Source organism: Chinchilla lanigera, unplaced genomic scaffold (assembly GCF_000276665.1).
Source record: "Chinchilla lanigera isolate Chin_1 unplaced genomic scaffold, ChiLan1.0 scaffold00061, whole genome shotgun sequence".
Taxonomy (NCBI): Eukaryota; Metazoa; Chordata; class Mammalia; order Rodentia; family Chinchillidae; genus Chinchilla; species Chinchilla lanigera.
The window spans coordinates 10,074,059-10,089,691 of NW_004955462.1; the positions used below are offsets into that span (position 1 = coordinate 10,074,059).

A 15,633-nucleotide genomic window follows, 5' to 3' on the forward strand; every position below is an offset into this window, starting at 1 on the left:
CTGTAGTTTCGATTCTTGGGACAAGCCCTTTCGAGTTCTGGCGAGATAATCCTCAAGAATTTTTTAGAGTTTGGAAGAAACTGAACTGATACTCAAAATGAATAAAGTGGTTTTGTTTCAGACCACGCACTGGGCCTTAATGGTGCCCAAAGAGTATGTGGTAAATCTTACGGTTGACAGATGGGGAAGCTGCCAGAGCCTCCACCATGTCTTGCTGCCGCTGCGGTGGCAGCTCTGTAGGGGTCTGTCTAGCATGGCAGAAATTCCAAGCTGGGAAGCTCCTTGCTGCTCTGGACCAGGTGTAAACTTGAGTGATGACAGAGGCCTCCCTTTGCCTCACCTCTTTCAGGTCTATACCATGAAATAAAATCTGTGTCCCATGCCAGTTTTTTTTTTTTTTTTTTTTTTGGGGGGGGGGGTACCGGGAATCAAACTCAGGACCTTGCACTTGCCAGGCAGGTGCTTATGCCACTGAGCTATACCCCCAGGCCCCATGCCAGTTCTCAAGAAATCATCTTCTAAAGGGGGAGATGGAGTGGAAGGTAAGGTAGAAAAGTGGAAAGAATAAGGATTTTCAAGAGAGCCCCACAAATATTTGAAATTCTGTTCCACTGAAAGCTGGCTCCATCTTGGACACCACTGCCAGCTGTGGGATCCTGTGTGCAGTCTCTTCTAAAATTAAGAAGTCATAAGTGCTTACTACCAAGCATCATTTAGAAAAATATTTCAATCAGAAGAAAAGCTGTTAGAGATCAGATAATTTCAGTTATTCTAGGTTATTTCTCCTTCAAGAATTTAAATAATTGTCTTTTAGCTACAGGTTTATCACGGCAAAATCAGGGTTGATAGGTTTGCCTTTTACCGGCTGGCTGAGTATACGTTCTCAGTCACCTTCATCACCCAGGGCCGTGGTCACACCTTTCCATTGCCTGAAGTTACTAAGATGTTCCCAGAATATCTTCTAAATAATTACTATCTTTTGCCCATGGGTGGACACTCGTGTCCTATCACATCTTTGACATACCAAAGTACTTCCGGGAGAAGGAAATGGGTAAGCAGGTTGTCTTAGGGTTCAGATTAGGAGAGTGTGGCCAACAAACTGGTAGCATTTGATTTTGATCATTTAAAAAGGAGTAATAAAAATGTCTGCATCATTCTCTGACAGATTTAGTTGAGTCTACGGATAGATAAATTGTGAGGACTAAGTGGGCTCTGGGCTCATGACACTTTCATGTGTTTCGTTTTTGTTCTGTCAGGGTCTTGCTGTATAGTTAAGGCTGGGCTTGAACTCATCATGTAGCCCAGGCTGGCCTGGAACTCTGATCTGTGCTTTAAGCTGGGATTACAGGTGTGTACTACCATGCCTGGCTTGATGCTTTCAGTTGTAAAGAAACTTAAGGAAACAGGACACCGAGTTTTCTATCCATCAATTCATTGGCATGTTTCCAGTGATACTAATATCCTTTATGGATTCCCTTCATGTAATTTCGGTAACTATCCCCTGCAGCATGTGAACCACAACCAACTGAGGAAAAGAACTACTATATTTATGCTGGACTCCCTTACTTGTAAAAGCCAAATTAAAACCACTCACTGTTTTCTTCCCTTTGTCTTTAAAGACACCAACGTTACTTAACACTGTATCCCTTGCACTCTTTTTATTTGATTCAAAAGTGTAATAAATGTATTGGTACCAAACTGGGTAGAGAAGTATAGACAGTAGTTTATAAGGTAACTTTAGACAATGCTAGCAGGTAAATAAAACCACCACAGTCTATTATCTTTATTATCAAAGTTTATTGTCAGGTCAGTTCCTATCTATTAGGGAATATAACTATGCTCAGTGTGTTCTAGTACTCCAGGGTAATAGCCATTCTGTACAACAGTTGTACTGGGGCTCTGTTAGGCATAGATCATAGTAAGTCTGGAAGGACGAGCCCAGAAGACCCTGACAGCAGAGCCATCACTCTAGGAAAGTTCCAGTGCTATTTAACCTGTAAGGCATCATCTCTCAGCAGAAGTTGAGACTCAAGAGGTGTAGAATAAAACAAGAGCTGAACCCATTTTCTACTCTTCTCAGCAATGTAACTGGCTCCCATGCAGGAACCCCAAATTAAGTCCTGCAACATCTTTTAAGCTCCCAAAGCAGAGAAATAAGACACAAAAGAAGGGGCCAAGAACTGGAGCAGTAGAAGGAAAATCAGAAGTGGAGGGAATGGAAACTTCTGGAATGGAAAGTAACGGATTAGATGCTAATTTTGGATGACCAGGAATACAGTTGCAGGAACAGGCAAATGGGGAAACAACTCAAATACTGGAAGTTACTCAGATACAAAGACAAATCCGCCCCACTTGTGTGTGTGGGAGTGGGAAACTAGTTTTAAAAAATCCGACTGGTGACTCAGTAACAGGAAAATGAGTACCTGAGTAGAAACAGGTGTTCAAGATGCCAAGGACAGTTTATAATATACACGTGAGCTGAGGCTACTGGGAGGAAAAGTGGTTGTGGTAGCCTGTGAGCCAGACTCGACACTGGAATGACATTCTAGCAATGGCTTGGTCTGAAGTTCTGGCGTAATTTTTTGCAGCACAGATAGCTTGGAAGGAATGTTTTTGTAACACTCGACCTATGTGGGAATGCAGATTACTACTGTGTAAAATTCTGATGACCTCCCACTTATTCCTGCAGGGTAGAAGATCTTAAGTCTTGAAACAGCGGTGGCTAAAGATTCAAGTCCTCCTGCCCTGTGACAGAAAATATGAAAGAAATTAACAGAACAAGTAGATGAGTCAGTGGGCTGTGTACCACGCAGACAGCAGATAATTCATAGTGACTTCTATAGGCAGCCTGAGAAACAGAAGGGCTTGTGGACTACGGGCTGCTTGATCATTAAATATAGTGAAAAAAGAGGGCCATTAAACACGACCCTAAAAAAGTCTAGCTGCCAACCAGATTGGTATGCTAAACAGAACAGCATCGTTTCTTTTAAGCTATATCTTCCATACTAGTCTAGTTTGTCTATAGAAAAGCCATCTGTTGGTGCCGGGCCAGTTTGTCTTAATTTTGCTGTTATCATTAGCATCTGATTTTCCTGAAGGTGACGTGTAAGTAGCAGGTGTACGTAAGTGACACTTTTCTACAAAAAGCCTTCTTTGTAGTCTTGACCTGCGCAGGACAGGGTCTACTTCCGGGAGCATTTTCAGAAGCAGAATAAAAGATGTACTTGGGGTTTTTCTCCACAGAAAGGACACCGCAAGAGTTGTGCCCACACCATGAGTCTCTTGTTGGTGTTGACCAAATGGCCTCTTCTCCAAGAAATACCTTTGCTCATTCATATTTACAGGTTTCTTCTGATGGGCAGATGAAGGACTCTCCAAAACAAGAAGCGGGGCAGAAAGTTTCTTTTCTCATCTTGTCTCTGTTCAAATGAAGGATCTTAAGACACTGCTGACACCTTTCAGGGTAGGGGCAGAGGGACTGTGTCCCTGGATGGCTGCACGGGCCACCGTCTATACCCAGGCTGTTCAGAGCCCAGTTGCTCTTTCTGCTGCTCCTGCACACCCACACTTTCGGGAATAAACTTGAGGATTCTCCTTCCCAACTGTTTCCAACACAGATCCATCTGCTGTAAAACAGACAGAACCTAAGTGTGAGTTAACCCTTGTATTTCTCAATATCTTAACCATTTAAAACAACAGTAATTCCATTAATCAGATTTCCAGACAGACGACAAGAGGCAGTTTTGTGCCAGGGCATCTCCTACATCTCATTCACTTCCATCACTTCCTCCGCCACACAGAGCACGGGGCCCATCTAGAGGAGCAAAAGCTCACGCGGGTAGGGAAGAGAGGTTCACAGCAGCAGCTTGGAAGAGGTTTCTTCCCTCTTGTGTTGGATCTGGTCCCATGGGTAGGGAACAGCTTAGAAAATTGAAAATTCCCCAAAGTGATATCTTAACAAGGGGTGAAAAATTTAAAAAAAAAAAAAAAAAGGAATGATAAAAATGAGGTAACCCAAAGTTTGACAACCAGTGGAGGCAGATAACAATCAGTGGAAAAAGAGGCTGAATTTACAGGATTTTTAAAAGACGGGACATGAAAGAAAAAAAATTTCAGTGATTTGGAGCATAAGAGTAAGCAGTCCTTGCTCCACTGTCATTCAGGGATCTCGGAACTACAATGGAATCCAGTGAGTGATAGGAGTACAACTTCATTTGGGTGAAAGGAAGGAGGCCTAACTCACACTTTAACCCGCGGATGCGCTTAAACAGCAGGAAATGGGCTGGAAGAAGATTCATATTAGTGTTTTACTTGCAGGAAAAAGTAGAATGCAAATACCTAGTTATACTTTAAGACAGAAAAAGGGTGTCAAGATAGCTTCAGGTCCTCTGTCAAAGGAATGCCCTCGCCCCTCTTCAAATACTGTCTGGAGGAACAGGGTTCGTGATAATTAGGAAAACGAGACTGGGGAAGTTAAAGCAAGCTTGTCAGCTCACTCCCTGGATCTGCCTGTCTCCTATTGTGTGTGGCCACTCCCCCGCTCCTGGCGGGGGGGGGGGGGGTGAGCGGGAGGTGAGCGGAGGCTGTGTGCTCATTTGGCTCAGTTGGCTCTGCTGGGCTCCCATTATTCCCTGCTTGCTTTTAAAGCTGCTCCTCCTCTGAACTCAGAGCTGTTGTCCATGGGCTTCAGACTTTACTCACTATAGTCCTAAATCTGCACTGTTTTATTTTAATCCTCCGGTGCTACGATTCCATTTAAAAACAACTTCCTTCAGACATCTGCTCACTACAGGAAACTACTACCATAGCTGCTCACCCCATCGGAAGCTGAGTATGACACAATGATGGAAAGAAAGCCTTGGGAAAAGCAATCAGAAGCTAAACTTGTACCTCCCTGGGGGCACAGTGCAGACCACTCCAGGACAGAGATCTGAGGCCCACACGACACTGTACTGCCCTGGTCCTACTCGCCCTAAGTGTTCAGCATGATTTGTAAGGCAAAGAAAAAAACTCATCTTTTCAGACAGAACTTCTTATGAAGGGAGCTATGTCTGACTTTGCTCTTTCAGGACCAAATAATTTCTTTCAACATTACCGCTTTCAGATGAAATGTTCTGGCAGCTCACCCTTTGTTCATTTTACATATATTCCAAGTGCTCGCAGGTCCAGGCCACAAACTATACACAAAGCAAGCCAAGCAATCAAAGTTTCCTACAAAGAGAAAATACTGATGGTGTTTTACCTACATGACGACACTGTAGCCTCTGAGACAACTTGACAACAGAGAAAAATAAGAGAAAGGTAAGTGTGAACACAAACATGTCCACCAGCAAAGACCCTGAGCGTCTACTCCCAGCCAGTTACCTCAGCTTTCCTTCAGTGGCCTTCTGTCACGCTTTCAGTGTCACATTCTTTCGGTGGCTCCCCGCCTCCTGGCAGGTCACTCTCGATTTCCCACAGCACATCATCTTCCTCCTCCAAGTTGCTGGAGATGTGGCACTTCTTGAACCCTTGGATAATAGACTCACTTGAGATGCTGTTCCACGCAACCATGACCCACTCCAGGAAGAGGCCCAGGGGTGGCTTCTTGGCATTCCCTGTGGGGCTCAGCGCCAGGTTTCCTGCCAGAAGCCAGTTGGAGTATTGGGCCCGCACGCTGTCATTGAGTGGTTTGTAGACCACCACGTCCAGCACCTGCAGCTGTGAGGTCAGGCCCCCGGGGATGATCACCATGTCAGTGTTCATGTTTTCCATGGAGCTCTTCACCGAGTCAGTGGCGTGACCCCGGAAGCCATTCAGGATCAGCATCCCTCGCTGCTTGGGCACAGTTCCCGCAGCTCCTGTCCTCCGTCTCCACACCACTTCCAACCAGTCCTGCATCAAATCCTCAGTCATCCACCCATAACGGTGGCAGCGGATCTCCATCCCGCTGGGGAACTTCCCTGGGGGGATATATGTCCCCCTCAAAATAATGTATGGAGGTAGTTTCCTCCCATCAGCCAAGACACCCAGCATCGCGGTGATCTTCAGTTTCTCCCTGCCTGGTGTCTTGACCAAGACAGGCTTTTCACCTTGGTTGTCCACAGTCACCCTGGATGGCACCTCTAAGCAGATTGGCGTCTCGTCTGCATTCCCCATCTGTGCCACCTCGTAGTCGTGGGCCCGGCGCAGAGCCAGCACACTGCGCTGGTATGTGACAAGCTTCTCAGTCAGGTCTTCAGGCAGGTGCTGGGGCACAGGCACTTTGTGCCTCAGAGACAGGTCATACCTCCTCATCATCCTTCGGCACCAACCCAGGCTTGCCTTGAACCCTTTCTCTGGAATATTCATCTCCTGGGCAATCTCGAGAGCTTTCAGCTGCATGGCCTCCCTGGTGATAGGGTCCCCTTTGGCCTGCATGTACCGGACGTACTCAGCCACGCGTTGGTCCACTAGAGCAAACCTCCCGTTCTTGGGACCTCGGAATGCCCGCCGCATGGCATGCGCATTCTGGAGCTGTGGTTTCACTTTGCGCCAGTCTCGAACATTTTTTTCTAATACCCCAAACTGCTTGGCAGCCTGGCAGTTGTTGGTGCTCTCAGCATACTCCACTACCATCAGCTTGAACCCTGCATCATAACTTCGGCGCATGCCTCGGCTGAACTGAAACTTGCCAGCTATGTCATCAGCCGAGAAGTCATACCCTGGGAAGCCCATGGCCATGTAGAAGGGGTACCCCTCACTCCACTCGGGCAGCTCTGTGATGCAGCGAGGCAGACGCAGGCTGAATCTGTCGAGGTGTTGAGGAGGGGGAAACTGGGAAGCAGTGTGCATGGGGCTTGCCCAGTCCGGGGGCTTAAGGTCAGATTCTTCATTTTCTGGGAGACAAACAGGAAGAACAAAAATAATGCTAATTACGTACATTGGTCATTCAAGACTTTGGGCTAAAATGCTTACCCTGAGGTTCACCAAAAGCCCTAACTTTAATATGCATTGTAGTCTCAGTCTTTATCCAGTGCCAATTTATATGGAGCACCAAATGGAATTCTTCCAGTGATTGTGTGGGTCACTGTCCCTTCTTTGCAGATGAGGGGAGGGAGGTGACAGAACCTATGAAATGGACCAGGGGCCAAGCTAGGAAAAAACTAAGAACTTCAGTGGAACTGGACATAGGTACCATGCTTGGACCAAATGCATTAGGACTCACTTGGGGGCCAAAATAATGATTCTGTGAATGAGAAGCCACATGTAACCCGTACTATCACCTAATGTTACAGAGATGTGGCTGTGTCTTGAGCTCAACCCTATCCCTTGCATCAAGGCAACCTGTAGCAAAAATCACATTAGCAATGTTAATATTTAAGCTTTTAAGACAGAAAACTGGTTCTTGCCCACTAATGTTAGAACTACTTTTATTATATGTTTACATTTAGAAGGTGGTCACAGAAATTGAATACGGTTTGGGGAAACTACCTTGTATCACCAAAATTACAATGCCATCAGTTGTAGGATGCACCATTACATGTCATTAAAAGAAAAAAAAATGCCACTCATTATAACTACCACATGCCACCGATTTTAAGAGGCATTCTGTACTTCAGAATTGTTAAAACGGTAGGGGAAGAGCCCATCTTAGAATCACTGAAACATTGCATTTTAAGTTCTTACCTACAGAGAAAAGCAAATAAAGCTATTTTGGCTGTCTGGAAGCTACGCTATATTTACCCAAGTGCTACCGTCCTCACCATTTTTTGTTGATAAGGGACTAGGTGCTTTTTAGGCACATTTGCTCATTTTGTGCCTGTTACTGCTTATGCTGTTTGAGATGAACAGGAAGCCAGCTCTGGCAGCACTTCTCTCTCACTGTGCCTTCGTGGGCAGAGGCACGAGGTGCGCTGTGCAGGTGGCCACGCTCACTCAGCTTGTGCACAGGACCAAACGCCAAAGAGCCTCATTTCACCCGAGCCATAGACAAGGTCCCGCATCAAGTCTTATTTAAACCTACAACTGATAAATGAAGACAGGGATCCGGAGAGGTGAGAATTGCCTAAGGCCACACAGTTAGCACTGGAAATCGGGTTTAAACTCCGAAACCCATAATCTTTTGTATCTCAGAGTCCACCTCCTTCCTCAACCCCTTCCAGAATGTAAATGGAAACTAAAAATCTAGCTTCACAATGATCCCCTTTGTTTTGTTTTTTGTTTGATACCGGGAATCGAACTCAGGACATTGCGCTTGCCAGGCAGGCGCCACGCCGCTGAGCTACATCACCGGCCCCAGAACGATCCCCTTTGGGTGGATGCTGAAGTGATTTACTCGTAGTACCTGCCAAGGTTCCTCTTTGGAGCTGCCACTTATCAGAATTATGAGACTCCTCCTCCTCTTCCAACCGGCTGATCATGTCTGGCTTAGGAAATGGGAATTCTGTTTATAGGAAATAAAACAGGTAAGTAAGAGCTGTGTGTTTGTGTTCTGGAACATTACCAAAATAAGTAGTATACTTTATAATATTTAAACCCTTTCCCCCCAGTCTTGTGAAAGACAGGGAAAACTCAGTTATACTAAAAAAAAAAAGAAGGATAGCAAACAGATCTGTCCAAGGGACTTGCTGGATTTGTGTTAGTGAAGACTGGGACTAACACCCAAAGAATGGCATCGAGCAGACAAGGTGGGTGGAGGCACTGATCCACTGCACATTTTGGGACTTGAATGATCAAACTGGAAAGTCCTCCAAATGGTTGTATACTCATAAGACAGGGGATACAAATTCAGGGGAGGGTGAATCCTTTGGGAATATGTCCCCAAATTACTGAGGCTGACAGGAGATCAATGCCTTCCTTCCCAAGGAACAACAAAGCATAGGCCCCAATCCATGGTGACATTTTTAAGGTTATATATTTTTTGTCTTTGCAATAATAGGGATTAAACCCAGGGTCTTTATACTGAGCTATATTCCCAACGATTTCTTTTCTTTTCTTTTCTTTTCTTTTTTTGAGATAGGGTCTTGATAAGTTGCCCAGAACTTGTAACTGTACTGCCTCAGCCTCCTAAAGTGCTGAGATTAGACATATACTACCACATCCAGTTCTATCAATTTTTTTAAAATGTAAATGCCCAGCTTAAATGAGGACAGTTCTAAGAAGTGGCATAAGTCGCTGAGTAGCAGGATATAATATTTATATCCTGTCCAAATCAAAAGCAAGAAATGGGATGGACACAGGTATGAAGGAAAGAGAGTCCAAGTTCAGGAGGGAAGGATGTTGGATGCACCAGGGAAGAGAGGCATGAAAACGATTCTGTGGGCTCAGAGCTTCCATGAGACAAAGGAAAATGGCTTTACCGAGGGACAGGACAGTTTCATAATTCATCCTCATGACTTCCCGGTAGAGGGCCTTTTGTTGCTCTGTCAAAACTTCCCATTCCTCGTCGGAAAAATATATGGCCACCTCGTCAAACAGGGCTGGTACCTGGAACAGGAACGGGCCTTTCAAGGCTCACAGGCACAGGCAGACAACAGAGCCCACGGGGTCTCAGAGATGAGCTGCACAGCTTCCGCCTTCCCTCCCTCTTGCAGATCATGTCTGTCACAAAAGGCTGTCCACATTCCTGTGGCTACTGGGGGCAAGACAAGGGCAAGAGGACAGGCCCCCCTGTGCCTACCACAGCAGCTTCCATGCCCTCGGTCCCCAAACACAACAAGCAGCACTTTGAGAAGGAGGCCCCTCTATTGCCCATCCCCAGGCTGGGGGACAGTGGATGCTGTCACACCCCTCCCCACACACACTGCATGAAGGAAGCTCACATTTCACCCTAGACTCCACAAGTAGGGGCCAGCCACACCCAGAGGAAGCCGCTCCAACCCATTCAACCCAACCTGCACCTCCCTGCAGCCCAGGGACCCTCAGCCTAAGGGGAAGAGGGGGTCTGGGAACTTGAAAAGCATTGCTACTTCCCATGGGATCTCTGTGGTTTTCTTGGACACTCTGTGTCCAAGGGCACTAACCTTTGTGTTTGACTTGGAACTCAAAGCTGCCCAGAGAGGAGCCAGCAAGAGAAGGGCTAATTAGAGCTTGATTTATGAAATGAGAGGCTGGTGCAAGCACATTTGCTGTGATGCCTAGACCAGGTCAGTAGAGAAGCCCGTGACCCTGCTCCAACACTTTCCCCATTCCGCCCTGAGCAGGAGGGGACACCTCACTAGCTAAAGGCAGCCAAGCCACCTAAACCAATCCCCTCTTTTTTAAACTGAACTGATTTCCTTTTTGCTGTTTTTTCTCGGTCACTAAAGTCCTCCCCTAAAGCTGACAATATGCACTGGTAAGAAACCACTGGACAGCTTGTTTCAGCCTGGTCACTTTGTACTGTGGCCTTCAGAGCCGTTCCCTAGAGCTCACCGTGAGTCTGGGGGACGATACCATTCTTCCTCAACTTTGGGAAATCAGTGTCTCTACAGACTACTGCAAGGTCAGTGGGCAGGCTGCCAATCATCAGTTGCTCACATAACCAGCCCCTCCCTTACCCAAAGAGGCTCACTGATCCCCCACCCCAACCCAGAGCACCTTCCATGCAGGGAGCACCTACTAGCAAAGGCCCTGCAAGTGCTTCACTGATTTCCCCAAACAACCCTGTGGAGGAAGAGGAAATGAAGGAGGAAATGGGCTCAGAGAGGCCTCATTTCCAAGCTAAAGTCACACAGGGGACCCAGCATCCTGTGATTCCAAGCCTCTGGCCACTGAGAGCAAAGCTGCACCTGGTGTGACTAAGCCTAAACTCTCCGCCACCTCTGTGTTGCAGCTGTTCCTTGCTGGGCCCGGCTAACACCCACCCATCTCCCACGACTCAGGCAAACCATCCTACTCCTCAGGAAACCTGCTCTGTCCTGGCTGCCAGCAAATCACATGCAGGCTCAATACCGTGGTGGCACCTGTGACACTGTAGTATTCTTTTGCTTTACTTTTCCTCGTCACTAGAATGGGAGCTCACTGAGGATAGAAAGTGGACTTTGCTTCCCTAAGCTTAGGGCATCTCCTGTCATTGGCAGTCACTTGGAATGTTTTTGAATGAATGATCTAGGCAACAGTCTCTGGATTTCTCTTCTCTTGCTGAATTTGGAATGGTTTCAAAGAATCATTAAGTTTTATCTGCACAATGCGTTATCAAGCCAATGCTTTGTAAGAATGGGCAAAAATCTCTAAGTGTGAAATACTAGGAAGTAAAAATAGATTGGTTTCTGGACTTTCCTCAGATCTTTTCCTCAATCTAGAAAGCCAAAGAGCCCAAGCATTTTCCACCTTACCCTCTTCCCACATCGCAGGCTTTTAGACAGCTCTTCCTTTAGTCTTTTCTCTCCCTAGGAAGTTCCAGATCTAGGCCATATCTATTTAAATATCTTCTTAGCTGAGAAAGCAGGACACAGCTTGGCTATGCTGTACATTCTGGAGAAGCATTAGGTAGCAGGAGCGCTGTAGGTAATGAGGAGGCAGCTGGAGGCGGAGGTGGTGTTCATCTCCTCCTAATAATGACTGAGCCATGCAGGATCTTCAGACAAGCCCATATTATTTGCTGTAGGCCCAGGGCAGTGCTTAGAAATTCCCCTCACAGCCACTCTCTGTGGACTGCCAGGCTCCAGCAGCCCTGCTGTGTGGGCCTCCTTGGACGCCACAGAAGCCTTTTATCTGGCCGAATGCAGTAGAAGGTAAACAGGGCCAGCCAGGGGCAGAATGGCGAAGTTAGACCGTCTGCGGTCAGCCCCCAGACATCCTTTCTCAGCCTTCCAGGTGGGGGCCTCCATCCCTGCCCACTTCCTTCCCTCAGAAGATCAAGGGCTCAGCAGAGAAATGTTCTTCCTTTAGGCTGTGTGCTCTAACGGGGGCTGGCTTTCCATCACTTATTTCCAAGGGTAACTGTACAGCCTCACAACCACCCAGCAAGGCCAGCAGGGATCCGAGGGAGTGAGCTTGTAGTTTGTGTGGAGCACCTGCTATGTACTACGCAACACAGAGGGCCCTCCAGTGTATCTAAAGACATTTTTCTCTCAGACTCTTTACACTATGCTAGGGATGTGGGGATCACTACCCAACTTTCATGGGTAAAGGAACATTGGCCAAGTAGTATGCCCGTGGTCAGGCAGTGAGAATCTGATTCCTAAGCCCATACTTTCTCAGCAGGCCACAGAGGTGCCTGTGGAGCCTGGGGCTTCCCTTAGAAAGATAGGATAAGGATCCATTCTTCTTAAGAGAGTTCAAACAAGGTGCAGCACGCCACATCCCTGTGGCTGGTGCTGGCCCCTGGCCTGGCCTTCAGCCCTATCCTTTCCTTCAACCTGCCTGGTGCCTCAGGTTCCTGCTTCCAGAGCAATTCCTAACTCTGCACACAGTGCAAACCCCTTGCTTTCCTTTGGCTCATTCCACTCATTACCAGGGCTCAGCTCAAAGTATATTTGTTTTGTACCGAAATTGTATTTGTATTCCCATTCTATGGAGTTTTATCCTCATATAGAACATAGTACATATGTTTGAATGGCTTTTATTGATCACTCTAACAAAGCTCTCTACCAACCAAAAAATATATTTAAAATACAGATTCAATTTTTCCCTTCCCCTAATTTAATATCACAGCTGAGTCTTAATCTCACACTACAAAGTTCTTTGTTGTATATGCAAGGGGCCGTCCTGTGCACTGTAAATGTGTAGGTAGATCCTTGACTTAAATACACTTCCCAACCCCCACTTCAAATCATGGCAACCAAAAGTGTCTCTCAATGTTGCTAAAATGTTACAGGGTTGGAAGGGGACAAAACACTCCAGTGCTCAGGACTCAGGCTTCTCCAGGAAGTGCATGCTCTGGGTTGGCCAAGGCCTCCACACTCTTGGCAGCTGGAATATGCTGTGCTGACATTCACTACTGCAGTGTGTACCTGCTATGATTAATTCTGTTTACTTCCCGGTCTTTCTCACCAGACTATGAACTCCATGAAGGTAGGAACCTTGGCTTAACACCCAGCATCATGTGCAAGAGCAGATGGACGGCAGACTGCCTAGAGGTCACAAAGACAAAATCCCCAACACCGTCAAGATGCCAGGCTCCCTCCTCCAGCTCCTCTGGCTATTTCATTCTTTTTTGGCCCATGCCAAGGTCTTCAGCTGGCTCTTTTCTCATCGCCACAACATATCTGGACAGCCACTTTCAGGGCACTTGTTTTCTCTGGCTATCCACTCCACTTAGGTGTTCTGTGCTGCCCATTTTAGTCTCAAAGCCCAAGGTTTCCACTATCTGGAGGTCTGGCTTCCAGCCAGACAGGACTGGCTCCTGCCTGGATCAGACTGGGAAAGAGGACAAGTTGGGCAACGAACCCTGCCGAGACGAAGCACAACCTCTACCGCCAGACAGTGATCCCAGTGCTGGCTCTAGCACTGTTTATTTATTGAAGTATAATATACACACAGTAAAATGCACTACTTTTAAGAGTGCAGTTCAGGAAGCCTATGTTTATGAGCAAATGTCTGTGCACATGTATATCCCAGAGCAAAGCAGATGAGCTTTCTGCACCCCAGTCCCGTCATGGGAGAACAGGGTAGACAGGATAATCTGGAATTGGCAGTGTTCTATGAACTGGGAGCTCTTCTTGGAAACAAGGGATAGTATGCATTAATGACACTGATAATGTTTTCACACAATGGGAAACTAAGCAGAGTAAGGCTAATTTATTGCTTATTTAAAATATTCAGTTCATACCGAATTTCCACGAAGTCCAGTAACTACTATGAATAACTATACATAACTAGAAGTACCTGGTCCACTTCCATCCATTTAATTTATTCCACTTTTACCACTCTTCTCTTTGCATATGCTAAATATCCCTGTTCCCGGCTGTCCACCATTACAGGCCAGGTGGACATACAGCCCTCCTGGGTGAACTATTATAAGCCTAGCCTCATTTCAGCTCTGTGACCCAAGTCTTACCTAAAACAGTTCCCCTCGGCCCAGAGTCTGCGCACATTTGTTTGGTACCCATGCTGTGCATGGCATCCAGCAGGGTGTTGCAAACAGGTTGAAGACGGGGACAAAGTCTCAGCTTCTGAGACTTCCAATCTGTCCATGATAAGTCTCAAGGCTGAAGGGGCTGTTCCCACAACCTCCCTCCACCACTCACCATTCTTTGCACTGCCTTTTAAAGCCACAGGGCTGTTTTTTCAGGAATGCAAACACACAAGGGCTGGGCTATTTTTACTTCTCCTCTGCCCCAGGAGACTGCCAGCAAGCCTGGCTCCTAAGCTGGTTCCTCACCTTGTGCGTAGCCCCCACACCTTCTTACTTACCCATCCACCCTCTGAACAGATTCGGACTTTCTGCATATCTGTGGGGCCATCCTCCAGTTCCTGGCTCTGAATTTCTTCCTCCTCTTGCTCTTCCTTCAGGGTCAGATTGAGAGGGTAGGCTGTGGACTCCATCTCTACAGCAAGATTGAGTTTGGTCAAAGCAGGGGATCAGTGTGAAAGCCTATGAGAGAAGGCTCAGCAACGTACAAACCTGCTTAGCCCTAAGTACTGTTGTAGCTGGAATGAAGGCAGGGAATAGTTGGGCCTGGGCAGGACGGGTTTCAGGGAAACCACCAGGAAGCTGGAAGGTGGCATAGTTAATTATGGCAAGAGGAACTCTGGGTAGATAACATATCTGGCTGCCTGCAAGTGTTTAGGAGATTTCTGTGTGGCAGAGAGGCAGAGACTGGTTTGTAAAGGCCCAAGGGAGAAATGAGGCTAGTGGCTAAGCATTCCGGAAACAGGTTTTAAACAGTGCACGCACAAGCTGACCCTTCCCACAGTCAGGACAGCGAATCAAAGGCGGGTGTTGACTTTCCATCAGGGAACAGGACACCTACTCAGCTGGGTTGGTACTAGAAGCCAGCTGAGTACCGAGGGACTGGTTGGTTGGCCCAGAAAACTGTACCTATTACCTGGATTTTCCAAATGCAAAGGCGCTGTCCAAGAGTGAGTTCAAAAACAAACAAAAACCAGTCAATCTGCTTTAAAGGACTTTGCAAAATCCAGGGTCAGTGATACCGAGGGAGAGGTAGACCTGGATAACCAGGGAGGTGCAACACTCTGCTGGGGGTCCACCCAGACCTGTAAATGACTCCTTCCCTTTGGGACACAAATGCAAATTCCCCATTCGTCCACGACTCCGTGAGCCAGTACAATACAAAGGGCCGAGCTCCGGCCCTCTAGGGGCGCGGGCAATTCCTCGATGTGGACTAAATGTGCACCGCATGGGTCACATCCTCTGGGGATTCCCAAGAAATGATCCTTTGAGAGTTCAAAGTCAGCTTGGATATTTAATATAAAAAGAGGGGGCGGAGGCAGCAGGCAAGGGTCTGGGGCGCTCTGCACAGGCCTCCCGGGCGAGGGCGGGGGTAGGAGGGCCCCGCCCCGCCCCGTGTTGAGGTGCCAGCGGCCAGGCCGCCCACCCGCGCCCCGGAGCCGGCGCGCTCGGGCTCTCCAGCCATCTTGTCCCGTTTCTTTCTCCGCGCCCCCGCCACCCCTCGGCCGGCTCCAGCGCACCTGCCGGGCGCCTACAGCCGGCGCCGCCCTCCTCCCCTGGCCCGCCTGCAACAAAGGCGGAGGTGGGAACAGCAGGAGCTGCAGCCTCGGACCCTG

The 15,633-nt window shown here is 47.5% G+C and overlaps 1 protein-coding gene across 1 annotated transcript in view; it reads right to left on the reverse strand.

The window, feature by feature from the left end:
- Positions 1-1,775: 1,775 nt before the first annotated feature.
- Positions 1,776-15,633, reverse strand: part of Pogk (pogo transposable element with KRAB domain) — a gene marked incomplete in the record, with an annotated part of 14,121 nt that continues 263 nt past the window's right edge. The window contains 5 exon segments of the mRNA XM_005398238.2: positions 1,776-3,626; positions 5,365-6,857; positions 8,306-8,404; positions 9,321-9,447; positions 14,299-14,432. Of these exon segments, the coding sequence (XP_005398295.1) occupies positions 5,377-6,857; positions 8,306-8,404; positions 9,321-9,447; positions 14,299-14,430 (1,839 nt within the window).